The 22,170-nt window shown below is 39.6% G+C and overlaps 1 protein-coding gene across 2 annotated transcripts in view; it reads left to right on the forward strand.

Annotated features, from left to right (window-relative positions):
* Positions 1 to 22,170, forward strand: part of CEP89 (centrosomal protein 89) — a 66,253-nt gene that overhangs the window by 5,044 nt on the left and 39,039 nt on the right. Inside the window, exons 3-9 of one of the 2 annotated variants that reach the window (XM_011371855.2) lie at positions 3,070 to 3,228; positions 5,566 to 5,752; positions 14,031 to 14,133; positions 17,516 to 17,544; positions 18,308 to 18,350; positions 19,849 to 20,067; positions 21,151 to 21,293. In XM_011371855.2, the coding sequence (XP_011370157.1) occupies positions 3,070 to 3,228; positions 5,566 to 5,752; positions 14,031 to 14,133; positions 17,516 to 17,544; positions 18,308 to 18,350; positions 19,849 to 20,067; positions 21,151 to 21,293 (883 nt within the window). Of the gene's footprint in view, positions 1 to 3,069; positions 3,229 to 5,565; positions 5,753 to 8,459; positions 8,570 to 14,030; positions 14,134 to 17,515; positions 17,545 to 18,307; positions 18,351 to 19,848; positions 20,068 to 21,150; positions 21,294 to 22,170 lie in introns of those variants that run through there. The other variant, XM_023537655.1, reaches the window with a different exon arrangement.

Here is a 22,170-nt window from a genome sequence, read left to right on the forward strand (position 1 = left end):
TCCCTCCCACCTCCATTCTCCTGTCCAACCCTCTCTTACCTTCATTCCTAGGCAACCACTGATCTGCTTTTAGTCACTATAGATTGGTATGCATTTTCTCGAATTTTATATAAATGGAATTACACAAAATAATTATGCTGGCTTCTTTTAGCCTAATTATTTTGACATTCATCCATATTGTGAAAATCAATAATTCATTTTTTTTATTGCTGAGTAGTATTCTATTATATGATATGTCACAATTTGTTTATCTGCTCACCTGCTGATGGATATTTGTGTTGTTTTCAGTTTTTGGCTGCTAGAAATAAAGCTACCATGAACATTTATGTATAAATCTTTGGACATACGCTTTCATTTCTCTTGGATAAATTCTAGGATTGGAATACTTGGGTCATATACTAGGTATATATTTAATTTGTTAAGAAATTGCCAAACTATTTTCCAAAGTTATTATTTCATTTATGTACCCATCAGCAGTTTATGAGTTCCAATTTCTTCACATTCTCACCAACACTTGGTGTGTGTGTGTGTGTGTGTGTGTGCGTGTGTGTGTGTAACTTTATTTGACAGTCAGCTCTTCTCATTCACTTTTACTGCCCGAAGGTTTTCGAAAGTGGTGACAGGTGCATGGGTAACAATGTATAGACTTTGGCAAATCTTCATCTTCATTATACTTTCTGGGCAACCATATACTGATAAGGTATGGAACAGTCCTTATTCCTTTGGCCCAGTAGCTTTGTTGAGCCTGGAGTCCATGTGCACATCTGGAGTTCCTGTCTCTTTCCTGGGAAATTTCTGCATCTCTTTGAATGCCTAAGAGGAACCTCTCTGGAAGCTCATTCTGTGGATGCACTTGCCAATGTTGGTGGGGTTCTCTCTGGTCGCCACCTCACTGTTGGCAGCGTGGCCCTTTCTTCTCTCACCACTTTTCCTTGTGGGAGCTATTCTGTCAGGCCCAGGTTGGCGAGGAAGAGCATGAAGGTTTGTCTTGGCCAATATTTTTAAGTTTCTGACATTCTAATAGATGTGTAGTTGTATCTCATTATGGTTTTATTTTGCATTTTTCTAATAATTAATGGTATTGAGCATCTTTTCAGGTGCTTATTTGCCATTCGTATATCTTCTTTGATAGAGTGTTTAAACCTTTTGCGCACTTTTAAAAATTGGATTGTGTGTGTTCCTATTACTGTATCTTGAGAATTCTTCATATATTCTGGATACAAGTTTTTTACTATATTAAGTATGTAATTTGCAAACATTTTCTCCCCATCTGTGGCTTATCTTTTCATTCTCTTAACTGTATCTTTCAAGGAGCAGAAATTCTTAATTTCAACTTGTCACTTTTTCCTGTTACAGATCATGATTTCAATATATTTAAGAAATCTTTTCCTGACCAAGCTCACAAAGATTTTCTCTTGTATTTTCCTTCTAGAAGTTTTATAGTTTTAGGCTTTATGTTTAGGTCTATGATCTATTTTGAGTGCATTTTTGTGTGGTGGGAGGTGTGGGAGTTCCTTTTTTTTTGCATGTGGGTATCCAGTTGTTCCAGCACCATTTGACAATAAGGCTATTATATTACTTATTATTGCCATGTAACAAATTACACCAAAACTGACTGGCTTAAAAGATAAAACAGGAGTGTTTTTTATCTATCTCACTGTGCTCTTTTAAATTTTAATTGTTTTTTTCTCCTCTTTATATTTCATTTTGTGGTGGTTTTTTTTATTTTTATTGTTTTGGCTTCAGTTTCACTAGTCTTTTCCGCAATGTGTAATCTGCTGTTAATCTTATCCAGTGTGATTCTCATCTCCTGACGTTCAAGTCTTTTATAATCTTACATGTCTCTACTTAGCTTTTTGAACATTCGGAATACAGTTATAATAACTGTCTTAATGTCCTCCTCTGCTAATCCTAATATATGTGTTCCGTTCTGAATGGGTTTTGATTGATTATTCGCTTCATTATGGGTCATGTGTTTCCATCCTTTTGCATGCCTGGTTATCCTTGATCGATGTGAGTTTTATGTTGTTGAGTGCTAGTATTTTTGTATCCCTGTAAGTCTTCTTAAATTTTGTACTGGGATGCAATTGAATTACTTGGAACCAGTTTGATCTTTTGGGTCTTGCTTTTATGATTTGTTAGGCAGGGTTTGGAGCAATGTTCAATCTAGGGCTAATTATTCTCCACTACTGAAGCAAGACCTTTTAGAGTACTGTACCCAATGTCTCATGAATTATAACTTTTTCCTGTCTGTCTCTTGGGAACAGACACTGACCTCAACCGTGTGTAAGCATCCAGCACTGTTCCTTTAATCTTTGTGAATGGCTCTTCCTCCAGCCTGGGGCAGTTTCCTCACACTCATGCACTGAGAAGCATTTTGCGGAACACTCTTGCAGACTTCTAGAGTTCTCTCTTGCAGACTTCTGGAGTTCTCTCTGTTCAGCTGTCTCCTTTCTGGCACTCTGTCCTTCAAATTCTGTCTGTCTTGGTGTTCCTGGACTCTCAGCTCCATCTCTACAGCTCAGGGAGTCTGCCTGGCCCCACCTCAGTTCCTCCTTCCTGTGCTGTGACCTGGAAATTCTCTCAGGCAGTAAGCTGGGCCAATTTTAAGTCCATTGTTTTATTTCGCTTTTTCAGGTAGGAGGGTAAATCTATTGCTCTATCTTTCCTATATTATAGTTTTGAATAATTAACAAGATTTTAAAATCTTTTGTATCTTTTTATATCTCTGGGTTTTTTAAATTCTGATCTTTCATTTTAACAGGAAAACCACTGGAATATAGACTTCCCGTATTAGATACCTGGTTCCATCTCCTATAAGCTAGGAATCTTGGGCAAGTTATTTAATTTATATAAAATTTATATGAAAATGGAGGTGATGATAATATCTATTCATACAGTTGAAGTGAGAATGAAATTAGATTGTTTGAGAGCGTGTAACAGACTGCAAGTACGTCATCAGTAGATGAACACTAAACATTGTAGAACAGAAGATAAACCTTGATTAATTCATGTATCCCGTTGTCCAACCTTCAGTTCACCGACTCACCGCGATGCTTGTGTCCATAGATCTGCTCTGGCTGCGGTCATTCTAGCAACAACATTGACTGGCCGGACCGTTGCCATTCCTCAGCCTCGTCAGAGATCCCGGTCTGAGAGTGACGCGACTTCCGTTGAAAAGAACAGTTTCATCGAGCCCTATGCCACCACTTCAGAGCTGAGGCATCAGTAAGGACCACGTCACTGCTCCGCTTCCTCAGAGCAGAGGAGTAGCAGCTCACGTGTGTGCATGTGCACGTGGTTATGACTAGAGCTTAGTACTCAAGTTTTCATCACCACTGTCAAAGGGACACTGTCCTGGGACAGTAATTGCTCTTGAATGGTATCAGAATTTTCTCTAGAGTGGATCTTGTTAAATTATGGCTTGTGAAAACACTGATCGTTTTCATGACAGCACAGAGCCTTGAATTCAGTGCTGCTTTTAGCTTTTAGTAGGATTCTCTGTGCCACAACCTAGGTGGAGAGAGTTGTCACTCACCACTTCTCACGTATCTCCTCGGTGAACATTCATACTGATTTTACCTTCGTTGGCATCTATAATATAACTTTTCTTCTTCTGTAACATCATCTCCTCTATCGCTTGAGCTGGATTAATGCCAACATAGGGCTAGGGGGTCAGGAGGAAGAGAGCCTTGAGGGGAGCACTGAGGGATGTTCAGGAATCCTGTGGGAATAGCCCAGTTGTTGGGGGGATGGTCAGTGCAGAGCTGGGATGAGCTTTCTAGACAGAGAAAGAGGGAGCATGACACATGTGAGCAGTGGAAGGCAGGAGTTTATGGCCGGAAGGACTCAAGTACAGTGGGGAGTCATATGAGATGGGGCTGGAGGAGTGGGCAGGGGCCAGGCTGGGAACGCCTTTGGGGTTCTGTTCGAGGTTTGGTGTTGCTCCCAGAGGCAGACACTGAGGGCTTTAAGGGCTTGTGGCAAGGGGGTGGGGAATGCAGGATCAAATATGCCTTTTATCTTTCATGTTTATTCAATTTTGGTTTTTGTTTTTGTTTTTGCATACCAAATACTCTGTTGTGTAGTGATCGCTATCAGTCTTTTCTTTGTAGTTTGTCATCATTGCCAAATCTAGAAAGACTTTCCCTACTACAGCATTATAGAAGTGCTCGTGTATTTTCTTCTAGGACATGTTTATATTTTTGGTTTCTGTATTTTAATCTTGACTCCATTTTGAGATGTTTGAATATAGCTTGTTTCTTTTCCTGGTAGGAATTATACTTTGGCTGAATAAGAACTGAAGCTGAGGATATGATTCTTGCATTTATTGGAAAGAATAAGCAGATATGACCATCAGAGGAAATTTGAGAAGGAAGACTGTTGACCCAGGGGATGGGCTGCATTAGCCCCAATATATTTTAAAATGTATAGTTGAAGTAGTTAAAACAGAGGAAGACTGGGTCAGTAATAGAGAGGTGTGCATGAATGCCCTCAGTGAACTAGTGTTTGTAAGCATATCGAATCTCTAATAAAGGCAGCCCCACAGATCAAAGAGGAAAGCACTCAACAGTACATTTATTAGCAACAGTGGAGAAAGATATCAGCTTTGAGCCTCACCTAATTCATATAGAAAACAAATTCCTGTTGAATGAAAGGATCGATCTGTATACATACATAAATAAGGCCATGAAATCCTGTATCTACTCTTATCAAAACTCAGAGGGGGATGACTGCTAAGCTAAGAATTTAGAAGATCAAAAATTTTTTTTAATCATGTATGTTAAAATATAAAACTAATAGAATAGGAAAAATATAGTAAATATGAAGTCAAGGTTTTAATTTTAGTAAATTAAAAAATTAATTTCAAATTGGAATGGACATACTAGAAGCAAAGTAGATAAATTGACAAAGGACGTGAACTGACCATTTACACTAGAGGAACTATGATTTGCACACAAATACATGGAAAATATTCAGTCTTGGTAGGAAATGCACATTTAAACAGTGAGATTTAAATTCTTTTGGCAAATTGTTACAGATTGGAGAAATGATCTTTGAAATGATTTTGTGTGGTTTGCATGTAGACCCACAAAATGTTTATACCATTTGACTCAGCAGTTTTACCATATGGTTGTTTGTTTTATAGGACTAATTCTAAATACAGAAGAGATCATATACACATAGATGTCCCTTACAGGGTTATTTATAACAGTGAAAATTGGGAGCCGGAAACCATAGTCAGGGGAATGGTGGACTAAACTGGTATAACTACTTGAGTCTTATAACATTTGACTTGAAAAACTTGTTAACAACGAGGCAGATTGTTTCTGTGCATGATAAGAACTATAAGAACCTAGGTAAAACTAGGAAGAAATTTTAAGAGTGTGCAGAGAGATGGAATAGTGGATGACTTAATCATTTAGTTTATATTTTGTAATGTAGTTATAATACTTTTATGGTGGGGGCTCGGAGGCAGAGCATTTAATACAAATATCTATACCGATGTGAAGTGTTAAGTGGTTGGTTTATTTATTTATTTTTCTCTTTAATGTTCTGCTACAGACCAAATTGGCAGAGTGAGATGGGAAGAAGACCTTCTCTGCCATCCTTTGAAATGCTGTGCTACGAGGAGGAAGAGAACACTGACTTGAACTTGTCATCTAGCTACAAGGAGTCGGGGGATGTCATTGCTCGCAAAGAAGAGGGAGATCTTGGTGATGCTGTGTATGCTGTGCCACACAGAAACCAGGTGTTTGTCACATTCCAGAATTTCTTCTGCACCTTGACATTTATTTATAGTAAATTGTGTAGAGTGCATTAGTAAGGACTTTCTTTTCTCTCTTCTGCCTTTGATGGCTTTTGTTTTGGGGCTTATTTTTCTAACGTGTCCAATCTCATTTTCTATCTGGTTAGGCTAGAATTTAGAACTTTTCCTTTATCTTTCAAAGATAAGTCCTTCAAAGACAGAAACATCTTTACGTTCTCAATGTAGATTTCCATCTGATACTAAGAAATCTTGCTCTTTTCTTTGACCCCAAAAGCTAATTTTCCTGTTACTTTTCCAATATCAGTACGCACATTACAACCTTTCTTCAGATTCATGCCTGACAAGAGGAGTGTCGTCATTTGTCTCCACAGGAGCTGACATTCTTTGAGTGGTTACCTTATGTGAGTCTCTTTTTCAAGCTCTTGCATGTATCTGTCTCGATGAGATAGAATCCATTTACGACCCTGACACACGTGGGAAACTGAGGTACAGAGAGATTGAAGGAGCCCATTTTTCCACCACACTCAGCTGCTCTGATTTAAACTCTGCTCCCAGGGTTTTGAAACCTGGACAGTGCCATTTCTTTAATGGCAAAAGACAGCAGCACAATTCCTTTTTCTTTCCCTTTGTTTCACCATCACTATAACATGGTAAGTAAGCATGGTGACTATACATCTAGACTTGCAGCATCAAAGTATATTCATATTGATTATACTGTATCGATCACCCTCCAGTATATTGAATCATATTTTAAATGCTCCTGGGGAACTTATTTTGAGGAATCCATATGTGAGTATTTCATGAACTAACATATACAGACTTTAACATGCAGAGTTTAGGTTTCTCTATAGCGGGGAGCACTGACACATGCAGCTGGCTGCCAGGAGCCCAGAGGAGAGCCTTCCGCAGAACTCTGAAAGGCCGAGATGAAGTCCCACTGTTTCTCAGTCTGCACACTTTCAGGCTAGTGTTTCGGACTGAGCTTACAGATAGGGTTGTGTCACCAGACTATTTTGGAAGTGAGGCCTGCTACCACATTTCCCTTAGAAAAAGAGATTGTACTGACCTATACAACTTTCTTTGTCATTAGCAAGGCAGATATTTTATGTTTTAGGCAATTCTGCCATGGTACCTCTAGGACCCATGCACAGTAGGGAAAATTTTTTTATTTTAAAATTTGAAAAGTAGAGCAAGACAGCTAACAATATCAGATTTGGCGAGGCCACGGAGGAACTCTAATGCTGGTGAGAGTGTCGTCTGGTACCACTACTCTGGAAAACTGGTACCATCCATTAAAACTGAATGTGTGTATTGTCTATAACTCAGAAAAAAAGACAATTGAAAAGTAAGAAATAATATAACACATTAATGTTCTCATTCTCCAGAATGAGCAAGTAATGACATCTTGCCTTTTTTTTTTTTTGCTTCAGATTTTTTTAAACAAAAGAAGTAAAATTACAGTTAGTGTTGAATTCTTTGTCTCCCATTCCTCATCCATCTCTGGAAGGCCATCTTCTCTTGGATTTAGAATGTATTCTAGAAGTCCGTGTTTTTATTTTTTTACTACAAGTAAGCATCAGTAAACAAATATGATATTCTTTTTTATTTAATTGTACAAAGGTCACTATACTGAACTGTTCATTTCACCTCTTGGCTTTTTCACTCAGCATTACAGTTCTGAGATGGATCCATGTTACTCTATCTACTCACTTGCTTATGAAAATGTTAGGTTATTTTCTTGCACATCTGGCACATGTACCTATGTTTGCTGGATCACGCTATTAGGTATTGCCAAATTGTTCTCCAGAGCAGTTGTTCCCTTTTGCCTTCCCACCAGCACTGTAGGCATGCCAGTCTCCACATTGCTCTACATCCCAGCCAGCAGGAAAGCTCTTTCCTTTACAACCCAGGAAACAGAGGTGTTTTACTAACTGATTGCAACTGAAAGGTTTCATCATAACCTTTACGTTGTGCTGGCCAGTTGCAGGTGCCATGAATTAAAGGGTTCTTAAGCTGGAAAAGATTTCAATTTCCCATAGACTTACAGTTAGTTTTTTTCAGGAGGGCGGTAGACAGTCTTGGGAGGAAGACATATTGACCTTTCCTGAGCATTAAGTTATGCCAGGCAGCATACATGTACCATTTCATTTACTTCACACCCTTGGAGGAAAGTGTGTGAAGAAATAGGATAAATGACTTGCCCAAGGTCAACCAACCAACCACCTAGTGACAGAAGCAGGATTCAAACCAGGATGACCAATTTGCCATATTTAGAATTAAAATTTGTGTTTGCAGGCCTGTGCCTATCAAGAATATGTCTTAGACGTAAAGCATTTTTTTTTGAAACAGGCCAAATATTCTTAAATTTATTCTGTGATTAAAATATATGCCTTTGAAAAAATAGGTGTGTAGAGCATTTAAAACTGCTATTTTATCACTAGATGGCACCAGCTCTGAAGGAGATATTGCCTACAGGGTACATTTTAATTAAAAAAAAGTAAAATTGCCTTCCCTGTATTTACTATAGACTTTCTGTAATCTGAGGCAAATAATTTATAATTTTATTCTTTTTTATGAATTTTTCATACTTCCTTTAAATAGTTGTCAAAACTAGTAAGATAAGAAAACAGAACCACCTAAGCAGGCAATTTGGATATAAGTCTATACCTCATGCCTCTCTCTGTTTCAGGGTAGTCTGGGCTAACATCTTCATGTGAAGTATGCACCCGCTCAGAAATGGCCTAACAAATGGAAAGCAAGTCTTGTTTTCAGCAGTTTTCTTGTTGGTGCAACCCAAAAGTAAGGCTGGAGGGGAAGAGGGGTACATGAATTTGTTGTCAGTTCACGCAATGCTAGAGACCAGTGGACAGAGCAATGCCACGGGTTTTCAGGGACCTGAGTTCAAGTTCCAGCTTCTCTACTTCCCAGTTGTATAACTTGGATAAGTCAGATAACTTCCCTGTGCCTTAGTTTCTTTATCCTATAAAGGACTATGTTAGGGAGGAGACTGTCTTTGGGCAGATAAATAATTCAACAGATCTTTATCGAATATCCAGTGAGTACCAGGCATTGTGCCAAGTGCTGGAGAATCAGTATAAGACCATAGCCACACAATTAATAGTAATCCATTACAATTATGATAAGCATTACAAAGGAAGGTTATGGGTGTCGTGAAACCATATAGTGGAGGACTTAACCTTCTCTGAGAGGACTGCTGAGAGTGACAGCAAAGAGCTGAGGGGTTATAGCCTGCTTTCTTCTACCCTTTGAGATTACTTGATCTTTCTGCGTGATACCTTTGTAGGTTTATTCTTCATCCTTTGAAGTTCAGTACAGCACCAGAATTCAATGTAGTTTTTCTGCCCTTTTTCCTGAAAGTTAGTTTATAATTTAATTCAGCAGACATAGATTATCATCTCTTTTTTATTTTCCACCCCTGTTTTATCTTTGACAACTTTTATCATTTATTCATTCTGTTCTCCCATGGGAACACTAGTTATGCATTTGTTGGATATCCTTTATTTGTCTTCCATGTCTATTATATTTTCTATAATCACTTGTCCCCCTTTTTTCTTTTCAATGTTACTTTGTGATTTCCTCTTGTATACCCTCCATATCTCTCTTTCAGCACTTTGTCACTGTTTTAGTGCTTCTGGTATAGCTTTTCCCTCTGTATTGGTTTTACTTTTCCTTTTGTTTTTTGAGTGCTGCCAGTCTACTTTTCACACCTTTCTGTTGCTATATTCCTTTTCTTGATCCTCCTGAATCTCTTCTTTGAGCTCTTTGTGTCAGTTGGTGTTGCCTTTCATTTCTTTGAGGGTATACAGGCTGGGTCCTGGACAGTAAAGGTAGGCTCTCTACAAGTGTCTCCCTTTAGTTTCTTCTCCCTGGAAATAACTGTAGTTTTCCTGGGCCTGTCCACACCTTTGCTCTCATTGCACCATTAGAGGGTCACTGTATAACTATGACATTGATTTTTGGAGCATCTACATGCCTAAAGTCTGGCAGCTTTTGGCATTCTCCCTCTGTTCCAAATTTCATAGATTTGGCAGCTGTATTTTCCAGTTTATGGTTTGGAACTATGGACATTGACTAAGCTTTCTCTCCCCTCTCCCCATTCTTTTGATCGATTTCAATAGATTTTAAGAAAGGAGAGTGTAGTCTAAATGCCTTGTTACCATTTTCAAATAGAAATCACCAATACAATGTTATTGAAGCTCTCTGTAATGCTATTGTTATTTGTAGATTTATAGAGCATGTTGTCATAAAATGCGATGTAATCATTCATTGGTTCAGGTATTCATCTATCCGAATGCCAACAAGCTAATATTTAGCTTGGATGGAGACCCAGAGAAGAATTATTCATGGAAGAGTAAATTAGTTTGCCATAAGCTTGGATGGAGACCCAGAGAAGAATTATTCATGGAAGAGTAAATTAGTTTTCTTTAGTAATTTCTGGAGGCCAAGAAATACCAGACATTCTTTTGCTGCTGCTGTTGTGGATTAGGAATGTTCCCTCTCTCTCTCTGCAGTTTTAATTTTTTTTTTTAATTTTATTTTTGTTATACAGGTAACATATGAATACACACTTCTTATAAAAACTTTCGATACTGCACATAAAGCAAAAGCCCACCCCAGGACCCTGCTGTTCCTTTTCCTGTCCTCCTCTGCTCTCCGGGAGAAGCCTCTGTGGTCACTTTTATCTCTGTATCATTTGTTGGCCTCAAATAATGGAATAGACAAACAAGACTTAAATAATAGATGTTTAACTCTCTCACCTAACAAACTCAAGAGGTACAAGATTCCAAAATTGTTTCAGCTGCCTATCAAAGGCTGGCTCCTAAGGTTCCCTTGGCCTCCTTGCCACGGTCACCAGTGGGTATGGCAGGTCCTGGTCCCAAAGCAGAAAAGAAGAAATGGGGGAAAGTCCTTTGCTTCAAGCTGCTCTGTGTTTATTATGGAGAACTTTTTTTCCTGGAAGCCTCCCATCAGGAGTCTCATTGGTCACATGCTCATCCCTTGACCAATTACTGGCCAAAGGGCAGAGGACTACCATGATTCACAGCTTGGGGCTAGGCCCCTTTGTACCAAACCAAATCAGGATCCTCTGAGCCCAGTAGAAAAGGGGCACTGATGCTGAGCGGCAGCGCTGCAGTGCCTGCCGTGGCACAACCCCTGCACCTCTGTCTGCATTTATGTATACACATCTGTGTGCAGATAGACACGTCCACTGTCAGTTTATGTGCACATAGGTTACTGGCTCTGCTTTACCAATGTGAGCACCTCTGTGTGAGCTCTACCCCTATTGAGAGCAGTAAAGGCCAGGATAACAAGTAAGGCATGAAACCGTCACTCCATCCAATTTACAGAAGCCACTAAAAGAGAGTGAGCTCTTCTATCTTCTAGTGTTAGGGTCTCCTCCATGCCACAGGTACAGAAGCATGGATTCCCAAACCCTCAGTTTACTTGCCCTAATGTACCAAGTCAGGGGAGGTCCAACATGTGGACCTGCAAAGGTCCCAGTGCAGGCCCGCATGGTTTCTGTACCTTACAAATCTAAACCGCCCCTCCCAGTTGTTCCTTGATTCACGGCGCATTTACCGCACTCTTACCTGGACTTTACCCCAAGCTGGAGCTAGCTGGCACCTTATGTTACTCTGCTTTCAATGGCCGTATAATGCATTTTGGGTAGGGTTCTTCCGTTAGCGTTAATATGAGGAGAGGCATGTGGGGACGTGACCGTCCCACTCTGGGCTGGGCCCTGTGCATCATAAATCACTGCTGGAACTCAGAGTCATCTCACTCTTACAGTCACAAGAATCTGGACACTGCAGCCTCCTGGCTATGTCGTCGGGTTGTCCAGTATCTTGCTTTCATCTTTAAGCATTGGAATACTTCTGATGTCACAGATTAGTCTTGCAAATTTTGAACGTTCTATGCATGAAATCATAGAACATGTAGTTTTTTTGCATCTGACCACAGTTAGATGTGTACAAATTTAAAATTGTATCTTTCTAGCAAATCGAATATTTCGTTACCAAAGTGAACCTCTTTATCTCTAAAAATGTGTTTTGCCTTATGTCTGTTTCATCTGACGTTCTCCATCTTTCTTTTGTTTGTTATTTGCATCGTTGGTTTTTTTTTTCATTAAATATAAAAAGACTAAATGGTCCAGTAGAAAGACAGAGGGGAAGTTTTTCAAATTCAGTTAACAAAAACTATATGCTGAATCGTATACTTTAAATGGATGAATAGTATGGTAGGTGAATTATATCTCAGTAAACCTGTTTTAAAAAACTATATGCTGTTTTTAAGACACAGCTGAACATAAGGATATAAAAAGGTTGAAATTAAAAGATAAATAAAGCAGACCATGCAAATAACAAACAAACGAAAGATGGTTTAAATTTGCCATCTTACTTTATTTTTCCTATTTGTCCTGTTGTATATCTTTTTTTTCTTGCTTTTGGATTGATGATTTTTTAAGTTCTATTTCTTTCTCTCTACTAGTTTGCAAATTATACCGTTTTTTCTCTAATAGTTACCCTAGAAAGTACAGCCTATTTTGCTTTTTAAAATCTGAGTTGGTATCCTACCCAGCAAGAAGATGAAGGAGCCCAGGCCAAGTGCGCAGACAGATGAGAGAAAGGCCATTGATATATTGAATATATATAAAAGGTTTACAAACCATAAGTATGCAGCTCAGTGAATTTTTACAAAGTAGCCACCACCCAAATTAAAAACAAAAAACGAAAAAACACCAGAAGTTTCTCTTTGCGATCAAGAAGAGATCACTCTTTCCCCCAGAGTTAACCACTGCCCTGACTCCAAGAGTAGATTAAATCTTAGAAAATAATGTTAGATTAGTTTTGCCTATTCTGAAGATTCAATGAGTTTTATAATATAGTATGTATTTTGTGGGGGTTTTGAGACTCCAGTTATTGTACATAGCAGTTCATTCCTATTGCTGTATAATGTCTCATTGGACAACTACTCCATCCAATTACTTATTCATTTTACTGATGATAGCTATTTGGTTGTTTCCAGTTTGGGGCTCTTATGAGTAGTGCTTCTATGAACATTAGTGGATGTCTGTATATATTTCTGCTGGGTGCGTACTGAGGAGTGGTATATATGTTGTCAGCCTTCGTGCCAGTAGACACTGCGCAGCAGTTTTCCATAGTAGGTTATCTTTTTGATGATATTCGAGTCCCCTTAGCATTTCACATTTCCTTGATAATAGTAAGTAGCTTAATATATCTTTGACAGGGTGAGCAAGGTAGTTGGTTCCCAGGAGTTAAAAACTAAGAGGTCGTTTCTTTTTTCTTCCTTCAAATGATGATTACAGTGGGAGACCTGTCTGCCACTCCCAAGCTGGGTCACCTTGGAGCCCGGTACACAGAGCCTGGTGGGCCTAACGGTCTTTGCTCTTTGCCCTGAAATGCTCCAATGCATCTTGCTGGTCAGTGCTGCCACCTCCCTCCCAACCTTCAGGATGGCTCTTCTGTTGTCTGTAGCACAGCACAGCTAAGCCAAGCTGATCACATAAGATTTTAGTGAAGAATCAGGATAACAGAAGGGAAGCCAACCCAGAGAGCACCAGGCTGAATTAGCTTATTGTACAAGACACGGTTCCCTGCTCTTTCCCTTGGGTTGCCTCTGTCCCTGACTCCCAGAGCCCAGCCAGTGAGGCTGTCTCTGCTCTTCATGGGTGGTCCCATTCCTGGCCCACAGGTCTGCAGCCCTGCTGCCATCCAATACCTACATAGGAGACGCTCACAGACAGTGGAGGGGAGGGTTCCATTCCATCAGGAAATGTTTACAGTGGACTCACATAGTCAGCGAACATAACGGACATTGATCCCAAACGGTTGCCTGACTAAGGGTTCTCACAGGGCAGGTCGGCAGCTCTTGTCCCATGTAGAGATGATAACGCAGGATCGGTACCAGGGTAGAGTGGTGCTGGGTACTATGCACAGCAGGCCAGATGCGGCCCTTTTTTCTGGATCGGTCCCTGGCAGGAATGAGGAAGAGAGGCTGCCCAAGTGAGACATGGAGTTCTTGGTGGCCTAAGCATAATTCAAATGGTAGTGACACTGGGCTTTTCCTGAGGGACTGAAGTTTCATCCAGCCCTGCCAGGTATAGTCCCTTTGTGTCTCAGAGAGGGAGGTGGCACTGAGGAAGTGTGGAATAAGTCATTTGAGTTTGCTAGGAGGAAATTTGATCACACGTTTCCTCCTTTGTCTTTTGTACCAAAAGGTTCCATCGTCACACGAGGTGGACAGTGAAGATGAGGAAAATATTTCTAGGCAAGATGGATTTCCAAACTCACCTCTTTTACCACAGCGTACACAAAAAAAAGGTAAAAAAAAAAAAAGTTTTTCAAAAAATATAAAAACATTTATGACAATAAAAATTGGTTAATTTGGGGGAACATATAGCCATTGCACCTCCATTCTGTGATTCTGTGGTTACAAGTAGGAATATTCCTGAATTTTATTTTCTCTGAAGATAAGTTACTCCACAATCAATCTAGATGTCCATTTTGTCATCTCTGTCAGCCCTGAGAGGACACATGGGGAACAGGGTAGGGGCTCAGACTCTGAAGCTCTCCACACTCTTCCCCTCTCCTCCTGGGTGCCTGGTGTTGCAAGGGCGGTTGCACAGTGGTCTCCATGGAATGAACTAGTGAGGTTAGCTGTCTTGTTCACTATGCAATTGGCAGTGCCTGGAGCAGGGCCTGGCCCACAGTAAGCTGTCACTAAAGGCCTATTGGATGAATGAGTACATGGACATGTTTATAATACAACTCTAACTGTGCATTACCCACTGTCTGGCACAGTAAGAGAATTCAACGCATCATAGCAAAGGTAGGGAATAGTTTTCAGATTCTTGCTCACAGATGTCATCCGCTTTTGCTTCTTTGGTCTCCATAGTGCCCTCCCACTGATGCTTTCTCTTTCTCCTCCACAGCCAAATGTGTCAAAAGACACGTCTCCCCACACTCCCTTCCCTGACCTGACAGTGTCTCCTCCACCCACTCCATTTTGACTCTGCTTCTATTACTCCCCCAGACCAGTGACCTTCATACTGCCACACACGGTAGATGGTGTTCTGGCTTCACCTTATTTGACTTGTCAGGAGCATTCCACACAGATCATTTTTCCGCTATTTTAAAATAATCTCTCCCCTAGTTTCATGACTTCACGCTTTTCTTGTTTGCTCCTGCCTCTCAGGGGGCCCCTTCATTTCCTTTGCAGGCACATCTTCCTCTACCTGCCCATTAAATGTTGGAGTTCTCCAAGGCCCAGGCTAGGCCCTTCTCTCTACTCTTCTAAGTAATCACTCTCTGCCCTCCTGCTTCCAGTACCACTTAATCCATGTTATGTCCATCTTTCTTCTCCCAGCTCATGACCCCATGTAACTAGCTGCCTGCTGTTCGATTATTCCTTCACTCAGCCAGCAGATGTATGTATATAGATGGAGTGCCCACTATGTTTTGTCACCATGGTAGCAGCCAGAGCAATCTTTTCAAAACATGAATCTGGCAGTTTCCCCACCTAAACCCCACATACCCCCGTACCCTTTTTATTTGCATCTCTTTAGTGGTTTCCCACAGCCACCGAGACCTGCCAGGCCTGTCCCCGCTGACCATTCTCCAGCCACTCTGGTCTTCTTTTATTTCCTTGATTGCGTGATATCTCTCCTGCCACTGGGCCTTTGCACGTGCTTTTCTCCTCCCTACCATCTAATAACGTCTGTTATATATAGACTTGTGTAAAGGGGTGGGGTGTGGCGTTGTATGTATCCTTGACTTTTTATATGTTCAAATATATTTGAAAGGAAACATACCCAACTGAGAACCTCTTGAGAGGGGTAGGGTTCAGAGGACAGTTTTGATTTCTGTATTGTTAGAATTTTTGACAGCATGAACATAGTCATGTAGTGTGACTTTTCTTTCTATAAAAATTTGAGAGCACCTGGCATGGCATCTCGTATGCAGTAGGATGCCCAATGTAAGAAACCTTTGTTGTTATTTTAATAGTTTATACCACCTTCCTGTAGAGTTTGTATGAATGAGAAGGGTGAAGACTCTGGAAATCTTTCTGAGAAGTGACAAATGAGAAAAGAAAATGAAATATATATGCAGAGCCAAATGAACTGCATATACATTAAATACCAAAGTGAACTTAGGGTGATATAAATTCCAAGTTTAATCTTCATTGGGTTCTTTTTCTGAAAAGCTGATGACTGAGATAAAATAGAGATCATTATTTTCTTTGCAAAAATAGGCTTATTGCGCTTTAAAACCTTTTTATCATAAGTTTTCAAACGTGTTGAAAAGTAGAGAGAATAGCAAAATGAATTTCCATGTACTCATCACCCACCTCCTACAACTGTCAGCATTTTACCATTTTTCTTCGTTTAATCCCCTGCCCCTCCCTAACTTTATTTTGTGAAGAATTTAAGAGGGACATAGAGGATTCCATTAAATATGAAAGCAGTACAGCTGATGTAACATTGTAAGATACCAAATCAAAACTATTGTAAAAGAATTATTTAAAATGTAAATTCTTTCTGTTTGTATTAGTTTAAATATTTAGTCATCAGAAATTTATTCAGCATCTACTATGTGCCAAAACAATGGCGCCACAGGCCCTTTCCCTCACATTCTAGTTGCAGGGAAGGATGTGCAGATGGCGAGCTGCCTGGGTGCTAAGGCAGGCGGTAGAGGCGGGCACGAGAACCAGAAAGCAGTTAATGTTGTCTGCTGGTCGTAGAAGGTGGCAGAGAGAGGAGGTTTCATTAGGCTGGACTTGGAAGAACTGGGTAGGATTTCATCTGGTGCCCCAGTCCAGGCTGCCCCGGGATACTTGATCAAAAGCAGATTGGTTCAAAACAATGGATCAAGATGACTTTTTTGGTCAAGATTAAGCTCCTCGTTGATTAGTTGTTCAAGCATTGGTAATTATAATGAACTGGGAAGCATATATATCATCTTTTATGCATCTTTAAGCATTTTTTGTCTGCCTTTCTGAATTCTATAGGTTTTTTCTACTTGTTGCTTCTAAAAAATTTGTTTTTAATTTATTTTCAGCCAGTTATTTCTGCCCTGCAAATTAATTGTGGAAAGTTAAAAGCAACCAACTTTTAAAAAGTTGAAAGTTCAGCTTTTCACCACAATAGAGGGTACAGGCAAACTGGGACACAAGGTCGCCCTGTTCACGGAGTATCTTAATCACGAATGTGTATTCGTAAATTGAAAATGAGTTGCTGGGCAAGATTTGTTTTCATCTATGTCACTGAGGCAGTTTGCCTCCAGGAACAATTACTTTTTTACCAAGTCAGATGTTACTTCCCACCAGGGTAGGCCGAGCCTTTTTGGGGAATGGCGGGTGGAACATGTGGAGAGAACACAGGGCGGGCCTATGTCGGAGATGTGGGAAGGAGCCCTGCATGGGAAGGGCTCAGAGTCACGCTGAGGAGTTTGGCCTGAGATCTGCAGTACTGTGAGCCATTGAAGGTGCTCAGGGATGAGCGGGGTAGACAGAGATGAGCAGTTGAGAGTCGGGTGCCCGGCCTTGCTGCAGGACCAGCTTGCCATGTGACCTTGCAAAGCCTGTCCCCACTCCAGGCCTCATTTAGCTCCTCTGTAGAAGGTAAGTTTCTGTGATTGTATTCTCTCCCGAGTTGTCAAATGTCTTCATTTGCTTTAAATTTTTTTCTCTCTTTTTTTAAATCAGATGGTCAACACTCTTTTCTGAATTTAAAGGTAAGATTAGTTTTTTAAAAATTGATTTTTCTCAACAGATAGAATTTCCACCATAATTTTTAAACATCTTTTGTGATTTGTGGGGAAACAAATCTTCCCTTGAGCGTTCTTTCCCATCGAATGTTTCTTTTGAAATACTTTAAAACCATGAAGAAACTCATATTTGCCATTTCATTTTGTTTAAAAATGAAAGTAATATATTGAGAGGTTAGAAATCACAAAATTTGTAGAATGAATAGACACTAACTAATTTGCAAACGTAGAAATAGTTCTAACTTGTTTTTAGTTGTGCCGTGTCATAAGAATTTAAAAATTAAACATTTCTCAGTAGAGTTAATTTATAACCATATCTACTTTTTCAGCATAAATTAGGAACTTAATATCAGACTGATGTGTAATGAACGAAAGTTCAAAGCCTCTACTTTCCTCTAAGTTTTGTGTTAAAAGCAAGATCTCATACTCTTTTCTTAGCACCTTGAAAACATGCTTTTCTGCAATTTATGGGGTCTTTTTGCATATCCCAAGGAGAAAGGCCCAGTTGGAGTTTGCTTTGTGCATCTCTGCTCACCTCTTGCAGCCATAGCACGTACTTTAGAATGTGAACTGATGGCCTGTTATTCATGAGACCTGCATATAAAGACTCAGTGACTGAACTCAGGGGCAGAAAGGCAAGAAGAAAGTTCAAACAGATGATGCTAAGATTATTATTATTATTTTTTAAAGATTCTTAATTCATTACTCTTACTTTTTTTTTTTCTCCTAGGATGAAAAACCGCCATTGCGTGAAAAACCTCCACCATCCCCAGGTATTTGCCTTTTGAATTTCATTATGATTGAAAAGGTTATAGTTTTACAGACTACCTAGTATAATCTCATCTAAAATAAAGATCACTTTTTTTTCCTGTAAAGACTACTGCTTTTGTCCTATTACTGGAATTGGGAAAATATAGCAATTGTTGAGCTTCTGTCTTTGCCTCAAAAGAGAAGATCTAAACATTCAAACATTGGTTGGTGGATGTATGTCCCTGTGGGATGTTCTTAGGCGTGAGAAGGGTGGGTATATGCAAATAAGGGCTCTGCTCAGGGGCTGGAGACAGAGTATGAGATACTTTCTGGGATATTCTCCCCTAGACTGTTTGGGGAGCTTCAGTAGCTTTCAAAGTGAATTTTGTAATTTTTGTCTATTGTGTCTGACATCGCTAGTATGAAAATCATATTGAGTATCAACACTTTTAAGTCTACTCTCCATGTAGGATTGACTTAATTTTCTCACATTCTATCTTGGTATTTTTGGTGCTCTATTGTGGAATTCATTTCTTAGTTTTTGGAGACTGGATATATGTGTATTAGGGGTGAGGGGAGGCAGTCTGGAGCCACCAGTCCCCTCCCTAGCCTTTGCCTGCCCCCTGGGGCATGTGCTGAATTTACTCTCCGGAGCTACCAGCCCTCCTATCCTTGTCTGAAGCCTTGCTTGTTTCCACCTGCATGTGGAGGCGTGCCGTGGCCAGGGAGCCCATTGTGGTTCTCACCTCCTTTGACCTCTCTGAGCATATCTCCCCAAGAAACACCTCTCTGTTTTCCTCCAATCTTTCTTGCTGTTCTTTTGTGATCTCTAGTAGTCACCCTTCTCTGGTGCCTTCAGGTACTGTCCACATGCTGGTGGCTCTTGTCTCTTCAGCTCAGGCTGCCTTCAGAGCTTTGGGTCTGTGTCCTAAACTGAGCTTACTTTCCCTTGCTCCACTCATGTTCATTGTCTAGCTGAGTGTCTTCCAAAGCACAGATTCTGGTGCTCATCCTTGATTTACCCCACTCTCGCTGCCCACACCCTGCCAGCCATTGTGCCCTGTCGGGTTTAGCCCTTGAATCTTGCTCTTTCATGTTCATTTCTCTCTGTCCTCACTTAGTGCTGCCCCTCTGGAGCCCCTCTGTGCCGGGCCTCATTCCAAGTCACTTTCTTTATAGCTGGCCCAAGGGGTCCGTCTGAGAGTAGGGCCTCTCCTTTTTCACACCTCTGCCTAAAAGCTCCTCTGGCTCCTGGTGACCTCCACTCTGCATATTATGACATAGAAGGTCCTCCTCTGGTTTCTGCCCCCCCCCACTCCCTCTCTTCCTGTCACCCCCTGTAGTCTTGTCAGACAACTCATTCTTTTCTATACATCTCTTTCCAAGGCCCAGAGAACATAGCATGAGATCTGACATGAAGTAGTTGCTCACATAGTTTTTCAAAGAAAGTTTCATGTAATTTTTATGTAAAATTGTAAATATCAGTTAATATTTTAAAACTTTTTCCCTGAACCTTTTCAGATATAACTGGTAAAACACGTCAACGATGGATAGAAATCACCAAAGAAAAATTTGAGGAATTAAGAGAAGAAAATTTGCATCTGAACAGTACAAACCAAACCCTTACTTTTGAACTTAATCTAGTAAAACAAGCAATGAAAGAACTACAATTAAAACTTAAAAGAACAGAGAAAGAAAATAGAAAGCTGAAAGAGGCTGAGAAAGCATCCTCTGAGGAAGGTGGGGACAGCTACACAGTTCTTTTGTTAAAGGAACAAACAGAACTTATTTTCATATTTATTTTGAGAGTTAATATTTTAGGTTGGAGTATTTGTTGATATTAATGTTGATATTTCATGTTATAACATTTTCATCATTAATCTTATATTTGTTGAAATTTGATTTTATCATATCATTATGTCATGCTAAAGAAATTCCAATACTTCTGGAATTTGATCCTTAAGATAATAACATACATATCTTATCAGTTTTTATCCTTCTGAGCAGCATATAAAAGTGCCTTTTTTACCATGTACTTACCAATGATGAGGATTTTTCATCATTTTTCTTGCTAATTTGGTAGGCATACAAGAAAAAGGAATCCCATTTTAATTTGTATTTTTTTATTATTGATGAGCTAAAGTTTTTTCTTTTTTTCATATCTTTACAGTTCATTTTCTTTTTTATAAATTTTCACAATTTAAATTGAGATGCATGGCTTTTTCTCATTGGTTTGTAGGAACTCTTTACATATTAAGGATTTTAGCCCTTGTCATGTACATAGATATTTTTTCAGTTTGTTGATAATTTAACAATCTATATGATATCTCTTTTTTATGACTTATGCCTTGGTGTCAGGTCCTTTTGACCTCTAAGTTTATGTAAATATTCACTAATGTTATCTCTATACATTTATCTATTTATGCAAGACAAATATTATGGCCTGAAGAAAGATGATATAGTTTTCTTCATACCCACTCTATATATTTCTTAAGCACATTTATTTCTAGATACTTTGCATTATTTATGTTATTACTTTGTGGGATCTGTTTTCTGTTATGTTTTCTAATAGGCCACTGCTATTATTTGGGAAGGTTCTTAGCTCTGATAAAATTTCCATTTATTCTGTATGATTTGCCACAAGCTTCCAAAATCGTGTTGACTATCGAGGGTTAAAAAATTTAGAAACTTTTATTCATTTATACCTATATATTTGTCATTCACTGCCTCTGTGAACCTAAAAGGAAAAAAGAGCAGATTATTAGCAATTTATATAAAATCTTAATCAGTTTGTTACAAGTTCTTATAATTTTTTTTCAATAGTTGCTGCACCTGAATTACTTTATCTAAGAAAACAAGCTCAAGAACTGGTGGACGAAAATGATGGGTTGAAAATGACTGTCCATCGTTTGAACGTGGAATTGAGTAGATATCAAACAAAATTCAGGCCTTTATCCAAGGAAGAGGTAATGTTTCCAATGAAGAAAGTTTTCAGATTTTTTTATCTTTCCTGTTGAATTTATTTCCAACCATGAGAAGTTCGTATTTATTATAGTTTGTTACAAAAGACACATACAAGCATAGTCTTTCTAGGAACCTTTCTGTTTCCTTCTTCTCTCCTTCCCTCCTTCCCTCCTTTTCTTCTTTTCTCTCTCCCTTTCTTCTTCCCTTCCTTCTTCTGTTTTCTCATAACAAAGGCAGTAAAGGTTCTTTGTAAAAACTTGGGACAATACAGAAGTTTATATAAAGTAAAAGTGAAAGTCCATGTCAGCTGCTCCAGTCTCAGTCCCGTTCCTCAAATTTACAGCTGTTGTTTGTCAATGCACTAACTTTCAAGAAAAAGCAGACTAGTTTTAACAAGCCTCCAAATCACCTACCTCTGATAACCAGTGGGACTTGTATTCACAAGTCCCATACAGGACTATAACAAACAAAGAAGCAATTTTTAAATGGGCTCAGGAGCACCCCCCCCACACACACACACACATACACTCACCCGCACGGCTCTACACCCAGGCTCAGCACAAAGAAAACAGGCAAAAACGACCATCTTCCAGTTTTTCCCTGGAAGGGGTATAGCTGCTTACTTTTCCAGCTTTTGCCTGAGGGTCTGGATTTTGATCAGCCCGCGTCTAGGCGCTGACTGCAATAACCTTCCTTGGAACATTGGTGGGTCTTGGTATACCCTCAACTACTGGGAACCACTAAGAACAAAGACAGTGGACAATCACAAAGGTTTGAAGGGCAAGTAGGAGCTCCAACCAGGCTGATGAGGTTCATCTCATATAAGAGACCATTCTGTCAAGATTGGAAGAGAAGGCTATATTAGCCAATGTGCAAAAA

Source organism: Pteropus vampyrus, unplaced genomic scaffold, assembly GCF_000151845.1.
Source record: "Pteropus vampyrus isolate Shadow unplaced genomic scaffold, Pvam_2.0 Scaffold196, whole genome shotgun sequence".
In the NCBI taxonomy this organism is placed as follows: Eukaryota; Metazoa; Chordata; class Mammalia; order Chiroptera; family Pteropodidae; genus Pteropus; species Pteropus vampyrus.